The sequence below is a fragment of the Acanthopagrus latus genome, chromosome 7, assembly GCF_904848185.1.
Source record: "Acanthopagrus latus isolate v.2019 chromosome 7, fAcaLat1.1, whole genome shotgun sequence".
NCBI classification, from domain to species: Eukaryota; Metazoa; Chordata; class Actinopteri; order Spariformes; family Sparidae; genus Acanthopagrus; species Acanthopagrus latus.
Window position 1 is genome coordinate 11,918,818 of NC_051045.1, and position 20,072 is coordinate 11,938,889.

The following is a 20,072-nucleotide window of genomic DNA, read 5'->3' on the forward strand; positions in this document are numbered from 1 at the left end:
GTCGCTGTGCACTGAGTCAGCCGGCTGTTATTTGTGTTCTTTACAGCCTGCCAGACATGGCTGCAATATTAAACTCGGCTTGACAAGATTGCAAAAATCCTAACTCATATGTTGGAATTCGTTGGGAAGAGACTGTTTAACCCAGTCGACATAGTTGTTGGTGGTGGTGGTGATGGTGGTGGTGGTGGTGGTGGTGGTGGGGGAGTTTTCTGCAGCCAGAACACCATTTGCTAATGAGCGGCTCCGTTTCACCTGTAGCTCATCACTTCGCTCTCTGTCTCCATTTTCCCTCTGACTGTTGTTCCTCCCATCACTGGCGGGTGGGGGGGGTAGAGAAGAGGAGATGGGGAGTGAAGCATTTGTGTGTGTTCTCAGTAAGTGGGAGTGGGGAGTGTCGGGCGCGGTAGTTTAACATTCCAGGAATCCGTCCATGGTCGAGCCTCATGGTTGTGTGATTCTGTCCGTTGTGCAGAGGAGGGCAATGAATGGCTAACCCACTGCATATCTCTGGAGACATTCCCCAAAAAAAACTGCCCACACTCGCACATACTCGCGTACGCACACACACACACACACACACACACACACACACCATCCAGAATAACCTGCACATTAAACTTTGATTCACAAGAAAACGAGATGCACCCCGAGTGGCAGCGGGTGTTGATATTAATGCTGCAGAAAAAGGAGCCTGTCTGTGAATAGTAATGGAGAGTGAAAGAAGAAATGTGAAATTCTTTATCCGGCGTGCCTTAACTTGTTGCTGGTAAACATCCTACATGGTCGATGTAGCCGTCCTTTACCCTGCGTGCACAAAAAGTCTTCACTTGAGCTGCAAGATGGCTCCTCTCCAAAACAATCTCCCTCCACGCTCCAGAGGATCCTCAAGCCCTTCTCCTTATATGCATTTTACTCGCTCACACAGCACATGCACACACTCTCTCACACGGAACATACACACACGCTGCCATCCTCTGCGCACGCATGTGGGTGGAAGGAGAAGGAGAGCAGAGGAGCGAAAAGAAAAAGAGAGAGAAAGAGAGAAGCCCTAACCCTTTCCCCTCGGCTGGTGGAAAGTGAAACTTCAGAGTTTTTCTTCCTCCCCCTCTCCATAGTGTTTGATAGTGTAGCACTGGCAGCCTCTGTGTGCCCCCCTGCCCACTCTCTCCCGTTGTGTTCTGGTGGCCAGCTGCTAGCAGAGTTGCAGTTGTACGTGAGTGGGTGGGTGAGACTCGTTTCCTGTGCTCCTCAGGGCTCCGCTCCAACAACTACTGCAGCACGCTCCGGCCAGGGGCCACGGGGGCCACTATTCATAACAAACAGGGGGCTGGCTCCTCTCCTCCTCCTCCTCCTCTTCCTCTTCTTCTTCCTCATCTTCCACCATCACCACCACTACCGCCATCATCAACATCAGCATACTGCCCACCCACTCCACCCACGCCATTGCACCCCTCTGAGCCTCGGCCCCTGGAGTCCCCCGGTCTGCGGGCTGGGGCACCCCCACTGCGCTCAGAAGGGTTGGACATGGAAGTGGAAGAGGCCCCCGAGGGCCCGGAGCCCTCCACCCCGCCTGAGGTAAGCGCACAGAGCCTGGCTCATCTCCAGGGCGGAGGCTGTTCTCTGGGTAGCGCTTCTCCAGTCAGATAAAAAAGTTTGTGCGAGCGAGTGGAGAGAAGCATCCAGGGGGCAGCTTCACCCTGTTTTTCTGCACACACACTGAGGGGGGTCGAGGTGATGGAGAATAGAAAATGACCAGCACTATGGTGGGAGGGTGGGGTAGGGGTTTTTTTTTTTTTTTGGAGATTAATCTCTCAACCCCTCTCTGTGTGGATTTCCTCCAACACTGAAAAAGCTGTTTTCTCTCCCTGTCTTTCTTTTTTCTTTTTTCCCGTGTTTGATTTCTCTTCCTTTCAGATTTCCAGTTCTTCACTCTTCATCAAATATTTTTTTAATATAGCTAGACCCCGAAATTCGCCGTCATGCCAGGAGTCTTTGAGCAGCATTAGCTGCAAAGGTAGTTTGTAGTAGTTACATTAGAGATGACACATCTAGTCACAATGCCAGCGTGTGCTTCGAGATGGCAGATAACGGGCAAGGCAGTGAGATGAGACTGAGTAGAATCAATACAAGTAGACAATGAGAGGTTTGCTCTCGCAGCCCAGGAAATTGTTTGTTCTGTTCGGTGTGTGTGTGTGTGTGTGTGTGTGTGTGTGTGTGTGTGTGTGTGTGAGTGAGTGTGGGCGTGTGTGTGAGCATGGCAGTGTGAGCATGTGTGGATGTGAGTTTTGTGCCAGTCCGTGTGTGTTTGGTGATGGTGGTGGTGGTGAGCGTTTAAGGAGTAGCATTTGATTTCAGTGGACCTGCCTCCCAACAAGCCTCCCCATCTCTACGGACAAGCCATCTGTTTGCCCAGTGCATGGTGTTCTGTTCTTAGAGAGGAGGAGGAGGAGGAGGAGGAGGAAGAGGAGGAGGAGGTGGTGGTGGTGGTGGAAGGGCAGTGTAAGAAATGGGTGGGGGTGAGGGAATTGCGCGGAGTGGATGGTTGGGAAGATTAGAGTGTAGATGGGATGTAGATGAGAGAAAAAAGAGAGGGGGACAGGTGTTCGGTGCACCTCGCTGACACCCGGGGTGGGGGGTGGGGGGGTGGGGGGGGTGAGTGTATAAGTGTCAGGAGGAAGATATTATGAAGACTGTAGATCAACCTAACAGCTCATTCTGTGTCTCGTAGGACAGCATCCAGGAGCTGTCGGCTATTTACTTGACGTTCTCTTTGTTTGCTTGCTGATCTCTAACAATTTATTTGTGTCTTTACATCATTCTGATCTGTTGTTTCTCTTCTTTTCTTTGTTTCTCTCACATGTGTGAACGAAAAAAAAAAGAGCTTGTCTTTGCAGCTTGTCTCACCTGCCTGCCTCCTGCATGCCCAGACATTTCCATACAGATGTGTGCGTGTGTGTGCGTGCGTGACATAACTGGGTGTTTTGTGCTTACAGGAGTGCGAGAAAGACAAAGATGACGCGAGAGGGCACGGCACAGGTATGGCTTTGGCTTTAAAGGTTGTCACGTCGAGATAAGTTCACACAGAGTACCTTTTGCACCTTATCTGTTTCTCTCACTTCCACTCTCACTCTCCTTCTCGCTGTCTTGGCCTTGGAAGGTGACCAGTCTCCTGTCGAGAGGGATCAGATGGGCGAGGAGAGCTGTGCTGGTGGCTTGACTGTGCCTGCGTCAGTGTCCGTGGCTGGTAGAGGGAATAAAGGGCTTAGGGGACTGGGCGAAGAGGTTGGGTCAGGGAAAAGATTCCTGCCAGAGCCCGGTGCCTGGCCATCGCAGGGGTTCGCCTGCTCCCTGTGCAAACGGCTGTTCAGCAGCCTGGAGCATCTCAGGGAACACGAGTACCGCCACACCCTCTCTCTGATGGCCTTGTCCCTGGACTGGCCAGGCATGCAGGGCCCGCACCGCCAACCGGCCCAGCCCCATCACCAGCCGCAATCCCAGCCTCTCCACCTCCACCAGTCTCTCTACCGCCCCGCAGTGGCCGAGCCCACGCCGGCGCGCTACCTCTGCTCCCAGTGCCCCGCCAGCTTCACCCTCAAATCCAACGCCGACCGGCACGAGAAGACCATCCACTTCAAGAAGAAGCTGATGCAGTGCGTGTACTGTCTGAAACACTTCAGAGACCGCACAGACCTGCACAGGCACCTGTCCTCCGTGCACTCCAAAGAGAGAGGGCACACCTGCCCTGCCTGTGCCAAGGCTTTTAGCACCCAGAAGAACCTGGCGACACATGTTAAAGTGTGCTGCCAGGTGGGGTCTGTGCCAGGGGCTCTACTGGGAGGCAGCACTGGAATGGAAATGTCTCAGGGCGGGGTTATTGATTCACTGTGGAGGCTCTCTCAGGAGATGAAAGTTGACAATCATAATCTCAGCATCAATGTGGAGAATTAAAACTGGATCTAGAGGCTGCAGGCTCATGTACACAGCCATTCATGCCCATCAATTAGCGGTGTATTGTCACATGAGTTGTACGTTCATGCCAAAAATGCTCTGTGGTGTCGTTGCACTGAGAAGGGAAGAGTTCCTTTTAGAATCAAACGTCTCGAGAGATGATTATAAGCACTGAGGGACTCTTTTTCTTCTTTTTTTTTTTTACAACAAATTTTATGTCGTTCCATTATTTTTTAATAGGCGATTTAACAGGAACTGACAGCTCAGATGTCAATAATGCACAACTGCTATGCAAAGCTGTCCTGTTTGAATAACCGACTGAAAATATATGCAGTTTTTTAAAAGTATCTTTAGGTTTGCGTGTGTGCGCACTTACTGGACCCATGAACAGGTGAATCACTTTCCGCTGTGGTGTCGGGTGGAGAGACGGGGAGGCAGGTTTTTTTTTTTTTTACGCCTCCCAGACCTAAACCACTTGTCTGGCTCTCCGTCGCCAGCCAGTCACCAGTCTGACTAAACTCTCCTCTCCTTTTTAGGCAGAGAGATCTTTATCTTCATGTCCACCCCTGCATTACGGGCACAAAGACACTTAGACCCAGTTCCTATCTGCCAGTCGTCTGTGTGGCTCACAGCACACACAACCACACCACCTGCAGGAACTTTGCGGCATTGCAGCATGAGAGTAGATTTAAGACCCAAAGCAGATTATTTCTCCTTTTTTCACTTGATATTAGAAAAAGCAGAAAACTTATTGTAGTATATGTGCGAAGACTGTGGTTATTTTTAATTTAGAGAATGACGACAAACAAAGTATTTCTACCACAGATCCACCTTCAGTGGACAGGAAGGAGTGTGTCCTTAGTCCTCAGTCCGACGTGATTACCTAGAGTCAGACCAGTGCAGATGGAGGGGATGCGCCCAACAAGACAAAGCCAGCTAAAACAATGGTTGGGTAGCAGCTCAGATGGGGGTTGGGTGGTGTCATTTTCTCCCTCTTTCTCTGTGTCCATCTCCTCTGTCCCAGATCTGTAAGTCTTCTAGTGGCTGGAGCTGGACAGTAATTGGTCCTTCACGGCTCCGGCCCTCCTTAACCCCCGACCCTGCCTCTGAAGAGGAAGTGTGGGGACAAAGGGCCAGCTTAGTGATGTCACCGCCGCAGACAGAAAATGGTGCGGCCGTGAGTATGAGGTAGAAGAAAATGTGTGTGTGTGTGTGTGTGTGTGTGTGTGTGTGTGTGTGTGTGTGTGTGTTGGGGGGGGGGGGGGGGTGATCAAGGCAAGACAAGTGGAGATGAATAAGGGAGATGGTGAGGGAGTTAGGTGGAGGGTGTTACAGAGCCGCAGGATATTGGAATCAGCATGAACACTGGCTTCAAAATCATTGCTAATGTAAATTCACACCAATTTCTGCCAAATTTCTCAAACCCTGCAACTATAAAACCCAAGATATTTTCTTGATACAGCCAACTAATAAAGATTTATTGTGCGCACCCATACTGTGAAACCCAAAGGGAAGACTCCACCTGTTTTTTTTGTTGTGTTTTTTTTCTTCCTTTTAATACACCCAACATAAAGAGCTATAATTTCTGCGTGCTCCATTAAATCAGAGCTGGTGTCTGTCGGGAAATATGTCCCGCTGCTGTTCGTTATATGTGTACGACATGGGAAAATGCCAAATTCCTCCTAAGACAAAATCCCATTTCTCAGGTAGCACACTCTGTCCTGGCAGCGGCTGCAACAGACTGGCAGGCTCAGAGAAGTCGGGAACTAATCAGGAACTCCGCGGAGCCAGCCATCGAGGAAGAAATGGCAAAAATCGTCTAGCTGTTTTTTTGGGGTTTTTTTTTAGTTTGAATATGTGTTGCTGTAAATATTGAAAGATATTTTGCGCTCTAGATCGTGACTTCTTTTCTCATTGAACAAAAGAAAACAAAAACCCATGTACTGTACAAAGATATGTACTTTTCTAAACAGAGTGACATTGTTGCTTGTAGTTTTTATGCTGTAATTAAACTGTGATGGAACAAATGTGAAAACTTCTCTGCAGTTTTTTTAAAATCCATTTATATATGCCTCATATTCACACGGTCGCTATGTTCCTCTGTTTGTCTTTATTCTGCCGCTCTTTGAATAAGACGCTCGGATGTGTTGTGCAGTTGACGTTTACTTGCATGTTTTTGTGCTGTCGAGTGTTTAATCAGAGCAGAAGTCAATTTGCAGACGGAGGTAATTATACTGTATCACTTAAAGCTTCTAACCCTGAACCGTGTGTTTGACCCACCTCTCCTTTATGAGCAGTAGATGTGTACAGTAGCGTGTGTGTTGTCATGCCTGTCTGCTCATAAAACCCAGTCCCTGATCTCTCATGGTCGTGTGCTCTATGCCTTGACTGTAGAGCTTCTTCTTTGCACACACACACTTACACATTACGCACAAAGACACACACACGCGCAATCTGTTTACTTGGATGCCCTTCACCTGGCTTAACTACCATTTAAGTCTAGACCTTGAGATAATTGGCTTACCAGACCTCTACACAAAGATGGGGGGACATGGCATTAGTTCTTTTTTTTTCTTCTTTTTTTTTATTTCTTATTTATATTTTTTTGTGCTGAAGCCTCCCTTTGTGTGTGTGATTTTATTTCCCAGCCTTCAGCCCTCTTGTCATTGTCTGTGTTTGTGTTTCCGTCTGTGTTTTTGCTGTCCATAGCAGAGACCTTCTAGAGCAACTAAGGCAGACTGACTGTTGTGTCGTGTTTATAGTATCTCTTTGCCTTTATTGCTTTAGTATGGAGGAAGAGCTGTTGCCAGGGCAACTGTAGCTTTGACTGGGATTGGGGTGGCCATGGGAATTGATGGTACACTTCTAGACCATGCCGCTAATTAAATGTAATAACAGAAAAGTGACGTCTCGGTTTATTTAAACGAGCTACATTCAACGCTAATCTCATTTTCTTTTTCTTTTCTCTCCCTCCCTCCCTGTTTTTCCAGTGAATGACTTCACGGTGATCCGTAAAAAGTTCAAGTGCCCCTACTGCAGTTTCTCTGCTATGCACCAGTGCATCCTGAAGAGGCACATGCGCTCCCACACCGGCGAGAGGCCCTACCCCTGTGAAATCTGTGGCAAGAAGTTCACCAGAAGGGAGCACATGAAGCGGCACACGCTGGTGAGTGCAGCCATGTGACCACCAGCAGGGGGCAGTAAAACACACAACAAAAGTTTAACGTGTAAAAAAAAAAAAAAAAAAAAAGTGAAGTCAGTCAAATGTGCTAAAAACCTAATGGCAAGCACTGGTTGCAAAAAAAGTGTGCAATTGTAAGCTTATGAGAAAATAACCCCACTTCTTATTTGATTTGTTACTGCACCAAACAATTTCCTGACTAGCTTATGGTCTTGATTGATAGTTTGAAGTCTTCTTCAACACAGCATGACATTTGTTCCAGTAAATTATGGTCCAATTTGGAGAAAAATGCAGATAAAGCTACATATGTTTTAGGGCGTAGCTACCCTGAGATAGCCTTGTCACCACCACAGCATGTCCTCAGGTTCTTAGGCTGCAAGCCGGAAGTCGGTATGTCTGAGTCGGTATTCCTAACTTCCACTCAAAATGCTGCTGTCCTCCAATGTGTTCATGGGCATCAATGTAGAATGAGGAAAAAAAAAGTTGTTGCAGATCACGCGAGCCACAACTTGATGTGCAATGCCTGACTTTGATACAAGTTTCTTCCCACTAACCCAATGTTTACGTTCATCTGCTATGTTTTGGCCCGGCAAATCGGGCACCAACATTTTTCTCAGATTCTCTGAGTTGTCGTTCATGTGAATTTTCCCAGTTAGAGAAACGTTTTTTTTGTACGTGGTGTGCCCTAGTGCATCTGCTCAGGAAAAGTGGACGCCTGCAGCAAACGGATGTTTTAATGATTAGTTGCTGAACTTCACAAGCAACTACAGCAGCTGATTTAACAGCTTAGCAGACTTGCAAAAAGAGAGGAGGAGAGGCCTTGTACTATGTGCTCGCAAAGAGTTCTATCAAGCATACATCAGCTGAATAGAAATGAAAATGGCACCTACAAAAGTTTTTGTTTCGGTACATTTCACAACACAAACACTGCATCTGTAAAAAGTTTGAGTGACATCATACTGCTGTGACGTCACGTGGTTGTATGTTGGTGAAGTCAGGCTTGGTCACCCCTACCTGGATGAGTGTTCCATTGCACTTTTTTGTCGAATGTCGTTATTTTTTCCTAGTATTAAGTAAAGTGAATGGAGAGCAGACATTGGTCCGATTCATGGATGTATTGAGTAAAATCTGGACATAGCCCTGATCCCTCAAATCAAAGTTGGTCAGTGACACATTAACTATACGGGTATACAATTATCTAGATCTTCTGCATGGCTTCTGGGATCCATACATCACACTCACAAGAGATTTCCACCAGCTAAATTCCGATTTAGCACTCTGTTGACCTCAATAGGGATAAAATATTTTAATCATGTGGCTCTTTTATACGTTCAAGATGTTATCTGGCTCAATCATTTGAATTCTGTCAGCGAAACAAGTCATTACATAAAGGCTGATGGTTCTTTCCCAGTGTAAGCTGATGTGAAAAAGTATCTTTTGGCCTGTGATCAACACCCGACAGATTTCAATCCTCGGCTTGGCCAGATCCAGTCAGGGCCAAAGCGAAGCGATGCGTATCCTCCTGAGCTCTACCCTCTCATCCAAATGTTGCTACTTCTGACGACCATAATGCCAAACTCGAGGCTTCAAATCCAGTCGTCCAGTGGGTGATGCCATGTTGGGTCGATGCAACTTGGGCGCCAACTAAGGTGTTGAATTTTCTGTGTTCACAGGTCCACAGCAAAGACAAGAAGTATGTGTGTAAGGTGTGCAGCCGAGTCTTCATGTCAGCAGCCAGCGTCGGAATCAAACACGGCTCGAGGCGTCACGGAGTCTGCGCCGACTGCTCAGGCCGGGGCATGGCCGCCCTGCTGGACCACAACGGGGAGGCTGGAGGAGACATCTCTCCGGAGGAGGAGCTGTATCCCGGCGATCGCTTCCACGACGACCAGGCGGAGTGCGACGGCGACGGAGAGGGGGAGGAGGAGATGATGGTCGAAGGGGATGGGGAGATGATGGGAGAAGGGGAGGAAGACGGGGGCAAGTGGAAGGACTCAGGGATGACCGCTGAGGCACACGGAGCACTGGACAATGAGAAGGAGGAGAGCGACTCCTCGGCACAGGAAGGGGAGCAGCAGAACGGGAGCGAGAGGGACTTCGCCTGGATCTCCTAGAATCTGTCCTGCTCCCGTTAGTGGCTCGTCAAACCAATCTCTGAAGATCTCTTGCGATCTTTTGGGGCAGAATCCTCTGCTCCTTTTACCCATTCGTCCCACCGTGGGCAGGCCTTCCTTTGAACGGAAACGCTATAGGGTGACACACGACAATGATGTAAACACACTCAAAAACGCACACACAGACACACACACACACACACACACACACACACACACACACACACACACATACAGACACACTTAGGCTATTCTCAACCTTGACTGCCGTAGTAGAAGAAGGGCGGTCAAGGGATGGCTCGAGTGCAAGGCTTTTTCTGCTTACCTCCTTTACTTCTGATGCAGTGTTTTTTGTGTTTCTTTTTCTTGAGGGTTCAGGCCAGAGTCCAGTAGTTTTTTACTCTGTCACAACAGGAATCAACGAGGACGCTGCCAAGGACACGGCCAATGCTAGACTGCGACTTTGTGTGTTTGCCATCACAATCACCATGGAAACCAAGGATCACTGACAGTGTAGGGAAAATAGCCTGGAGGGTGGGGGTGGCGGGGCCGAGGGTTGGGGGTTGGGGTTTTGGGGCGGGTGTTTTGGTCCCACCTCGGCTGTAATGTTCCTCGGGGGGGGGAAGCGTCTCTCTGCAAAGTGAAGGGAGAGTCTAAATCTATTGCAAAGCTACGTGTGTCGGAGGACCGGGGCAGCCCGATGGCACACCGTTGATGCAGAGTCCTACTGCCACAGACTTGCACTTTAATGACAACTGACTCCTATCAAAGCCCTGAACCCGTGGTTTACATTTTTGATCTGATCTTTACTTACCTAAACAACTCGGTGACCGCACCTACCTTTAAGGATATACTTCATGTCCTCCTGACTGTTATCACGATATAAAAGAATCACTGAATCTTCGCGCAGATCGCTGTTCATACATAGCCTTTGCCTTTTCAGTGGGGTCCTTAATCTTTTTCTCGGCTTAAGTTTACCACACGGTTTCTATCAACCCATTCCGACCAATTCTGGAGATTTGACTAATGTACATACGATTTCTTTTTGGGGTTTAAAAGGAGAGTGACGTGTGCGCGCGTGTCTGTGAGACAGAGAGAGATAGAAAGAGACTTTCACAGTGTTTTGACCGTCTTTATATGAAGAAAGTGGACACCATCTTCTGCGTCCTCTGTCTGGACGACTCAACACAAGCACACAAAGGGATCCTCGCGACCTTCACTAATTAACTCTTTCCGTCTCTCTCGCTGTCTCTGGAGGATGTGACGTTAGGACCTGAGAGCCCCGCCTCTCACAACCGAAGGAGGAGCTGCCTTTTGTTTGAAAACGTTTTCTTTCCTTTTTTTTTTTCTACTTCTGTTCATGTCTTGGTCAGTCACGTAATTCCAGTTTCTTCAAGTACAGAATATGCAGACTCTTTCCACGGCTTAGCTTTTTTTTTTTCGGTGATATACTTTCTCCGGCTTTTGTGAGGTTAAAAAGAAGAGGATCAGAAAATGTTCTTGAAAGTTCCGAGTTTGATATTCGTAGAGAGTGTAATGTTAATTTGTTTTTGTTTAACAGCTATTTATTGAGAAACCTTGTTTGTGGATTCCTTTAATTTTTTTGAGAAGTCATTTCCCTCCTCTCGCTCTGTGTGTGTTGGGTAGAACAGGATGAGTGTTTCGTATGCAAGAATGTTTGAGTGTCCAGTGTCGGGGAAAAAAAAAAAGTCTATATTGATTTTCTTAAGATTATTTCCATGTTATTGACAATTCAAGTGAGGCAGATGACATGTCTTATTATTATGATTATCAGAACTATGATTACTGTTGTTGATGTTACTATTAATTATTATTAAGTGCTGGATGCTAAGCTTTATTGTGTGTTCTTTTTTTGATATTTTATATCTTGTATAAGAAAAAAAAAAAGCTTTTATACTTTGCCTTGTTGTGGACAGCAAGCCATGGGGCTTTTATCAAACCTTTTATTGTGCCAGTTTACGCTTTTTCTGTCGTATTTGCTTTTTTTACCGAGGGGAAAAAAACAACTTCACCGTCAAAACTTCTCTGTTAGATATTGATTGAAAAAAAACATATATTCAGCACACGCTTTTTTGCATCACTAATGTACACTAATTGATTATATCGAACCAAAAACAATCTAGTACCTTGTATACATGAAGTGCTTTTGTTTCACAGTCCGTGTGTGCAGGTGCTTTTTTGGATTTTATCGTTGTGGTTAACAGTTTTTTGTTGTTGGGTTGTTTTTATTTTTTTTTGGAACCTGTCACTATTTGTCACAGTTTTGGAAAAAAAAAAAAAAAGAAGAAGAAAAAAAGTGCACACGTCATGGTATTATTGTGAATATGAAGGGCTGTGTGAAAGGACCGGCTAGATTTTTAGAGGACTGCATCTTAAAAAGCGAACTAGTTTCTACTGTCTCACGCCTTGCATGACACACAATCAAGGAGAAACATGGCATGCAGACAGAAAAACCTGGAGAGTGGAGTCTACATGCTTTATTTCTGTCTGCCGGTGTTTTACTGGCCTCAACTCTTTAGTTCATTTTACATAAAGGGAAGGCGAGCGCTGCAGCAGTAACTCTGGGAAACATTTCGTTGCCAGTGCAGGTTGCACACATCAGGCCCTCTCAGCTACAGGTGCCGTGCACTCCCATCAACCCCCGCTGAGAAAAAGACTCTCAGTGCAATGCGATTTTGTGATGCTTTCTTCATGTCTGGCAAATGTCTTTATTTTATTTGTATTATTTATTGTGGGTTTTTTTTTGTTTTTTTTCGACCCATTTATCGAATAGTTGTAAGTTTTTGGGTGGGAAAAAAAAAGAAGAAAGACAATGGGGGTTAGGATTTTTATGAATGTCAAAGGTGGGTATGGAAGGAACCCATGATCGGCGACAAATCTCTGTCCGGTGGTGCTCTTGTGGGCCACTGAGAGACATCTGGATGTATGTGTGACTCCCCCGGACCCTGCGCTCTTTTCACGACCTGTACTGTATGTCTTCTTCCTCATACTGGGTTGTACTTCAGGAAAAAAAACGTCTGCCATCAACCCCTCAATATGTGCCTCAATGACATTTCACCCGTGTGCTTGCGAGAGTGTCTGGCGAATGCGTGTCTGTGTCGACGGATAGAGATACTTAAACAAAGAAAAGGAAAAAAAAAAAGCGACTGATCAGATTAGAGGTGCAGAAAAATGTTTGTTTGAGGGTAAAACTTCAAAGAGACGAATCATGATGGGCGACTATAGATTCTCCTTCCCACCGTGTGTTGATGACCTTCTGTGCCCTGATTTCGTGGTCTTAACTGCATGCCTGTGCTCATTTTGTCATACCAAAGCGACGTCTTCGGCATCTGCACACAACTGTCTCATTCCACACGATGCAAAACTGGAACTGTTTGCTCTACTGCAGATGAATATGGGTATTCTTAGACGTGTACAAATTGCAATCCTCATTTAGCCTGTATAGCTTGATTCACACGTGCAAAATCATGAAGCCATAGATATGGGTATATCTATATTATACTATATTTCAAATTGGCGCTTTTTACTTTAGATTTTGTTCTTCTACTAAGAGTGATGTGTGTATACCTTCATATATATGAATTTATATTACTATTATATATTATTTATTTTCTCTCAAGTTTCAGAGGGTCTTTAATTTGTAAAAGGTCGCACTTGAAGCTTGAGGTTTGTTTATTTTCATTGGGAATATTGTTCAATATGATACTGACTTTATATTGATGATTATCATAAACCTGTGTTTGTAACAAAATGTGTTAAATAATCAAAAAAAACTGTCCTGTTTTTACACCTGTTTTGTTTTCGGGCAGATTTAAGTGCTCTTGTGCAGATATTTTTTCGGTTGATAGTACTGATCACGAAACATTTTTACAGCCAACCATGAGCCTCCTGTTTTGATGTTGGGGCTGGCCCGTCGGCCGTCTGAGCCTCTTTCTAACTTCATGTTTAGTGGAAGAAATTAGCTTGACTATTATTTGCAAAAACCAATCAGTCTCAATAAATTTTGAAATTGCTGCTGTAAAGAAGTGACCACTGTGTGCTGTGCCTTTTTTCTTGTCCTGTGCGGTCATAACCACCACCACCCTCTGTCCACAAGGGGGCGGAATAGACAAGTCAAAGAGAGTAGAGACAAAGGAATAAAGACTGTCGATCGATTAGACGTCGCCTTCTTTTAACAATTTGTTGCCTGCAGCCACATTTTCACCGCCATTACATCGATAGGAAACATAAAGAATTCAGGCTTCTTCCATTCAGGTTTATTTTCTTTCCATCACATTACATCACATAGATCACATTATCAGCATCATACATGGTCATCCATCTTTTCAAGCACTAGTCATAGGCTTGACATTCACACAAATACTCCTTGAGTGCACCACTCCTCAGAAAGTGCTTCCTCCATGTGCGTGGGCCTGCTGATGAAGACCAGAGGCCGAGCCCACACACACAGGAGAAAATCTTGCCCTCCAGTGAAGACCCGAGGCTGACGTCACGTTTCCTTCAAAATGCTTTAAGCTGTGTGTGTGCACGTATGTGTTTGTGTGTGTTTGTGTGTGTGTGTGTGTGTGTGTGTGTGTGTGTAAAGAGCATTTTCTTTTTTTTTAACATTTAGAGGAAAACAAACTACATCAGCCTTGGGTTATCAGTTACTGAAAGGGGAAATCTAACACATAAAACCCTTCAGTGTTATTTCTCCTAACAACGTAAAAGGAACAGGGAAAAAATAAAGAGCGATGCTAGACATGCAAAACAACCTCAAACTCAAACGGACAATCAATCAATCAATCGATAAGGAAAAAAAAAAAAAAAGCAAAAGTCAGTTTTCACACTAGCCAGTGTAAGGCTCGGTAAAAACACGACAGGAGAAAAAAAAAAAGGTCATCCAATGAGAGATTCTGACAGACGCAGGGTAAAAAGCCTGGACAAACAATAAGAGAACACAGTAGAAGAAGCGGAGAATTGAGTGGAGCTGCCATTGCAATGCATTACATTACATTTGATTTGGAAGGAGATCTATTGGCTTTGCTGCTGCTGGTTTACACACAAATGAAAACTGACATTCAAGAAAAAACGCAGCACATACACTTTTGACATATGTGGAAAAATAAATGAAGGCTTTTTTTATGCACATTTCAAGGGTTTTCGTTTAGCTTAATATACTGGGTAAAGGCTTGGGTGGGACCACAGTAAAGCTGGATAGCACAAGAACAGGAAAATCGAAAGGCGATCACTGTAGTGAGAAGGAAATGGGAAGGATATGTCTATTAGGACACGAGTGGAAGACACTAAAAAAGCGCGCTGTCTGTTGGAATGTGCGGGGCAGGATAAAGATTCCCACAACGTTTTAAATTCATCGTGACAAAAAAGGTCAAAGGTTATCCTGCCTAACAACAACTTGACGTCACGACCACAAACAACATCCACGACAACCACACATGTTCTGAAAAAAAAAAAAAAAAGACTATTTGGCAGGGAGAAAGACAAAAGACGACAGCAATGGTGCGAGCGAGAAAGCTTAGGTGTCACCAAAAGCTCGAGTTAGTTCTTGTTCCATTATAAAGCGTCTCATTGCACAAAGTGAGATAGTAAAGCAATACTGCATGGTTTTGTTATCTGATATGATTTAGCAGTGTAGCGACAGCTGTATGTGGGTGTTAAGAGATTTGGATACCGAAATCAGGACGTGCAACAGGTTCACTACAGGCAATACAAACTAGCCAGCAAATATAACAACGACAAAAAAGACTTTTGTAGGTTTTTACATTCAACATGTTTTGTTTTTCTCCCCTTTGCCTCTAAGCTACAATATACATTGTATCTTTATGTGTTATGTTCACTATAGCTTCTCAATCGACTTAAAAAAAAGAAAGAAAATATTCCGAGCAACTATAATGTAAAAAAAAAAAAAAAGTTTACTTTTCATATAACAAGATATAACAACAAAGAAAAACGACAACAATATATGAAAAAAAAGCCTCACGGTTCTCTTTATGTTGCATATGTACAAGATTGCCCTGAAACTGCAAATCCATCCGCATCGTCACTGCGTGTCTTGTGTCTGCAAATCACACCCATTAACAGTCAACTTCAACTTCCATCTCCCACGATTCTAGGTGACAGCTGTAGCTCTTGATCTAGTTCACCGAGGAAGTTCTCTGGTGTGAGATCTGTTCGCGAGAGCAACTTTGTCCCCACTTCTTTCCGGCCCTAGTGGAGCGCTTGGGCCGTATTCGTCACAGGCCTGTTTAGTGCAACTCGAGAAAAGCTGGAATAGTGGCCAGCAAACATTAGCACTTAGCGCGCGCTAACAGTTTGATTCACTGCCAACAAAAGCATCAGCCCCCTAACCATGCTGGTGGACAGCGCTTTACACTGAGGATGGAGAGAGACCTGATGGGTTGCATCTGACACTTGACCAACGACCAGACTAAAAGTGGTATCCAGCACTAACAACAGTATCTACACAGTGACTACCTCAGCTCAGCAAAATGTAAAGAAGCAGGAACTTGTTTTTATAGAAGTAAAGGAAGCACAAAGATGAAATTTAGAGATAAAAAAAAGTGTGTGAGTATTGTGAGAAAAAAACCTCAAGGCAATAAAAAAGTGTAAAAGCGTCCGTTATTAAGACCATAATGTGTAGCCACTGACTGAGACCGATGTTTTCCCATCACTGAGACAAGGCAGGTGCTGCTTTCAGCCCCTGGCAACCCTCCAAGTGACTGTCTATGTACCACACCGTACTTTGCAGTACCACACTTTTAAAAAATGGCCAGCACTACTATGTTTAGCACAATAAATCTGACACACAACTGTCAAGATCACTAATGAAGAATGGGGGACAACCAGAGGTACAGAACCCCTGTCCCTGACACCCCATTCATTCCAACCGGGCAGTGACGACATCCCTCCCACCCCCATCGAATAAAATCCTCACTTCAAAATGTGTGTATAAAATACCCATGTATAAAAACATGTCTTTGCGCAGTGTAGCGTAGTGCAATTTCACTAGGTCAGTTTCCTTTTTTTTAATGTTCTTTTCATTGGCACTTTGTGACGTTTCTGACCGAAGGAGGCCCGCAGAACGCGCTGAAGAGCTGAGAGAGAGAGGCGGAGGCCTAGCTTATCTGGGATGTCTTAACAACTTACAGGCAGGATCATTCATTTTCAAAACAAAATGGTAGTTTGTAACGGGAAGTGATTAAGATATTGAATTCTGTAATGACTATAATGTGTTTTTTTGCACACCAATTAACAGTCAAGCCTCCCAGCTTTCATTAAGAAGTGAGAACTGGTCGCCTTTTACATGCTATCAACCGGCAGCAGGCGGCACGAGTGACCCTATGGCGGCAGAGGTCTGAAGTCATACTGTCTGCTCATACAGGAGAGAAAAGGCACTGTGTGTGTGTGTGTGTGTGTGTGTGTTTATCATACGCTGCCATGGTGATTAGGTCAGGTCAGTGTCAGGAGCGCTTAGAGAGCAGAGGACACACAGCAGAATCTACATTCAAAAAACAGCTAAGAAAACATACACAAGTGAATCTGTTCTAAAGAAAACATCTACTGTCATGACTCTGCCTCTGAGAGCAGATCAGAAAACCCCTATTTTTTTTGTTAGTTTTTGTTTAACATGAGTTTTTTTTCTTGATCTAAATGGAGGCTCAAAGCGTAGAGGGTGTCACATTTACAGATTGTAAAGCCCTTTGAGGCAACATTTGTGATTTTGGGCAACAAAATTAAATGAATGTGACTAGTGAAAAATAAACTGTTTGACTAGTGTTTACAACATAATACTTTATAAAAGAAGTTTAACTCTTCCAGGGAATCTCTGAATGCAGGAATTACTTTTAAATATTGTAATTCTGTCTTATAATTGGAATTATTGTCAACAATAAGACATCATCACTAAGTTGTCCATCCATGTCATACAGCCAATTACAAATACACTTCAGCCTGCAGGTGTACAGTTTTAAGCCCTATTCGCACAGGACTAGTATTACCAGGGGACCCTGTGTGATTTAGAAATTACCACCTCATGTTTGTGCTTCGTGTAGCACATTCGCACAGGAATAAGCGCAGTCTGTACTTCACTCGTGTTTACAGACATTATTTCCGGGATATGATGACAAGCCTCCATGTAACATTGTTTCATAAGCGGAGCATCTGTTCTTTAGCAGTCACATTATTGATACAGTTTACAGATGATCTGCCCACTTTCTGCGCGTGTTACAAGCATAGATAAACATTTGTAGCTGATTTAGATCAAGGAACAGATGTTGTGGATGCTCCTGACCTACTCTGTCATCACTTTTAAACATCAATACAGCTGATCTCACAGCACAGCTGTCGGCTGCCGTTAAACATATTATGAGCCACGCTCACATTTCATGATTTTCCAGTTGTCTGGCAACCACAAACAGCGATTTTAAAAGAAGTACAACCCCAAATCACCAATATGCCGATTTGCACGCAAACATCATCACATGACCCCTGTGTCTGGCGAAATATGGTAGATAATATGCAGTAGAATTTTTACTTTACAAATGAAGGACATGGTAGATTTGTACTTCCTTAAGACCACAGACATTCCAAATTAATTATTATAAATCACTAGCAGTCCACAGGTAATACCAGCCCTGTCCGAATGAGGCTTTAGGTTGGAACTTGTCTTTTGCAGGAACACTCAGGAACACTGAGTTGCAGGAGATTATCTTTTCTTGAAATATTTCTAATAAAGAGCAATCAGGTCACAAACATCTTTGTATTTTCTATTCCTTGCTGTAATTGTAGGAAAATTATTAGAAATTATTAGCCAAAAATATTGGGCTTTAAAATCAATGGGTGCATTTCCTTGGTTCACTAATGCTGAAGAAGATTGTTTTGGATGTGTACTAAAAAGTAGAGTTCCAACCTACTATATTTAATCCAAAACTTGGGAAAGCAGACCTGCCATTTTTTATTACAGGTCAGCTCCAAAAACAAGCACTTTGGTTAAACACTTTGAAACAGCGCTGTTCTGAAGTGACTTGATTTGATTCTCACTTTCATTCTCTAATGTTAGACCATAGGGAGAGATCTTATTAGTGAGGACTAAAACACAACATCAACTAAAAACCTAGAAATCTAGGAAAAAGTGCTTGGTTCCTGTGAAATTAGGTCTGGTATCTACAAATGCTGTAATGCTGGTTAATGATTCAGTTATTCAGAAAGACTAAAGATTGGGTTCATTCTTCACTTAAAACTGTCAGAAACCTTGAAGAGGGAAAAAACAGGAAGAAACTGAGCCTTTCTGCCATGACTCACCATAATAACAATGACAACCACAAAGCAAGAAATTCTGCTGATTGCACAGTGCAACTGCTAGTTGCTTCAGCAAGTCATTGCTGAATATAAACTCTATATAAAGAAGAGATACCAACTCTCTCAGACAAACGCTGTGGTTACAGTGATACTCTAAAAGACAACTAATTTCTTCAAGGTGCATATTACTAAGGGTACTAAGTATAGAGAAGAACAGAGGGAAACACATTTCATTTGTTGTGTACATCTCTCAAAAACATTTTGGAAAGTCAAGGGGAAACTTTTTTGTACCTCTTTGTGTGACGGTTTGTGTAACTTTACAAAAGTACAAGAAGTATAGCTGGTTGTGCTGAATTTGACAATATGCATTTAAACATACAGTCAATATCCAGTAAGGCTGCAGGGGACAGTGATGCAAGATTCAGGATTAAGTGAACAGGCTGCTTTTTTTTTGTTTTTTTTGCCTTTGGTAGGTTTGAACTCCCTTGAACAGTGACACGAAAAACAGATATGCTACAGAGGTCTTACCAAGCAAATCTGGTGTTAACCCTTGAACTTCCAAAAAGAGTCATGATCCACCCAATAAACAGTAGATGATGATCCTATAATGAACAACAGAGTATACCAAAAAGCTTATCTGTAGTCTTGAGTTGAGGCCTTGAAAAATGTAGAGTGAGAAAACAAAAGATCAAATCAGAAGGTTCAGAATCCAATTCAAAATGTTTCGCTTTTCGTCATTCATCAAAGAAGTGAAAATGTTTCAGTCTTAGAAAAAAAGTCTTAAAACCTGCGCAAAGTTCTTTTTTCTTGCTGATTTTTTTTTTTTTTTTTTTTTGATTGTTTTTACCCACCAGTTTTTTTTTTTCTCTTTGTACTTGGAAAACGTAAAACAGAGAAGGCGATCCCTATGTTGGGCTGAAGGAAGCAGCACCGAGAGCTCCGCTGTGAAGAAATCACCCCCTGTCTCCTCTGGTGGACGAGTCCATCCAGCTGTCGCTCTCAGCTAAGGAAGAGCTCATCTCGCGGATGCGGGAAGGGGACCAGATTAGTCGGTGAATCTCTGACAGGCTTTTTTCCAGCGACAGGCTGTGCACCACATGTCTCTCTTCTCCATGCCGTACACCTTGCGGCACTTCTTCGCCTCCCCACGGGGTTTCCTTGGTAACAGCAGATGTGACAGCATAAGGACATAGACACAGACATCCAGACGCCCACGCAGGCATAAAAACACACATACGTGTGCAGTGCACTTGGAGGCATATATAAACATGCACATGTAGGGGCAGGGTCAGGCGCACATACACATATATCATACGTCTTTCCTTTGAAAGTCAAGAGATACACTGAATTTAAAACAGGGCAGCCATCTGTGAAGAAGTCAATGATTTGATGGAACTAAATTTGAATTGTTTAGTAATTTTTATGTGACCTGATATCATAGATCTAATATAATAGGATTCAGCACCTGAACAGAAACTCAGTGTTTTAGCAGTGCAGTGTCCCAAGAGTGG

The 20,072-nt window shown here is 44.1% G+C and overlaps 2 protein-coding genes across 10 annotated transcripts in view; one reads left to right on the top strand and one right to left on the bottom strand.

Moving 5' to 3' along the window:
- The window catches only part of zbtb46 (zinc finger and BTB domain containing 46), a 68,748-nt gene extending 58,973 nt beyond the window's left edge, over positions 1–9,775 (top strand). For 6 of the 8 annotated variants that reach the window (XM_037105314.1, XM_037105316.1, XM_037105311.1 and 3 more), the window contains 3 exons: positions 1,253–1,575; positions 2,994–3,036; positions 3,158–5,186. In XM_037105314.1, the coding sequence (XP_036961209.1) occupies positions 1,253–1,575; positions 2,994–3,036; positions 3,158–3,948 (1,157 nt within the window). In that variant the 3' untranslated portion in view covers positions 3,949–5,186. Of the gene's footprint in view, positions 1–1,252; positions 1,576–2,993; positions 3,037–3,157; positions 5,187–6,938; positions 7,115–8,802 lie in introns of those variants that run through there. The other 2 variants (XM_037105319.1, XM_037105318.1) reach the window with 2 other exon arrangements.
- Positions 9,776–13,504: 3,729 nt separating this feature from the next.
- Positions 13,505–20,072, bottom strand: part of si:rp71-79p20.2 (SLC2A4 regulator) — a 42,898-nt gene continuing 36,330 nt past the window's right edge. For both annotated transcript variants that reach the window (XM_037104487.1, XM_037104485.1), the window contains one exon: positions 13,505–19,718. In XM_037104487.1, the coding sequence (XP_036960382.1) occupies positions 19,607–19,718 (112 nt within the window). In that variant the 3' untranslated portion in view covers positions 13,505–19,606. The remainder of the gene's footprint in view (positions 19,719–20,072) is intronic.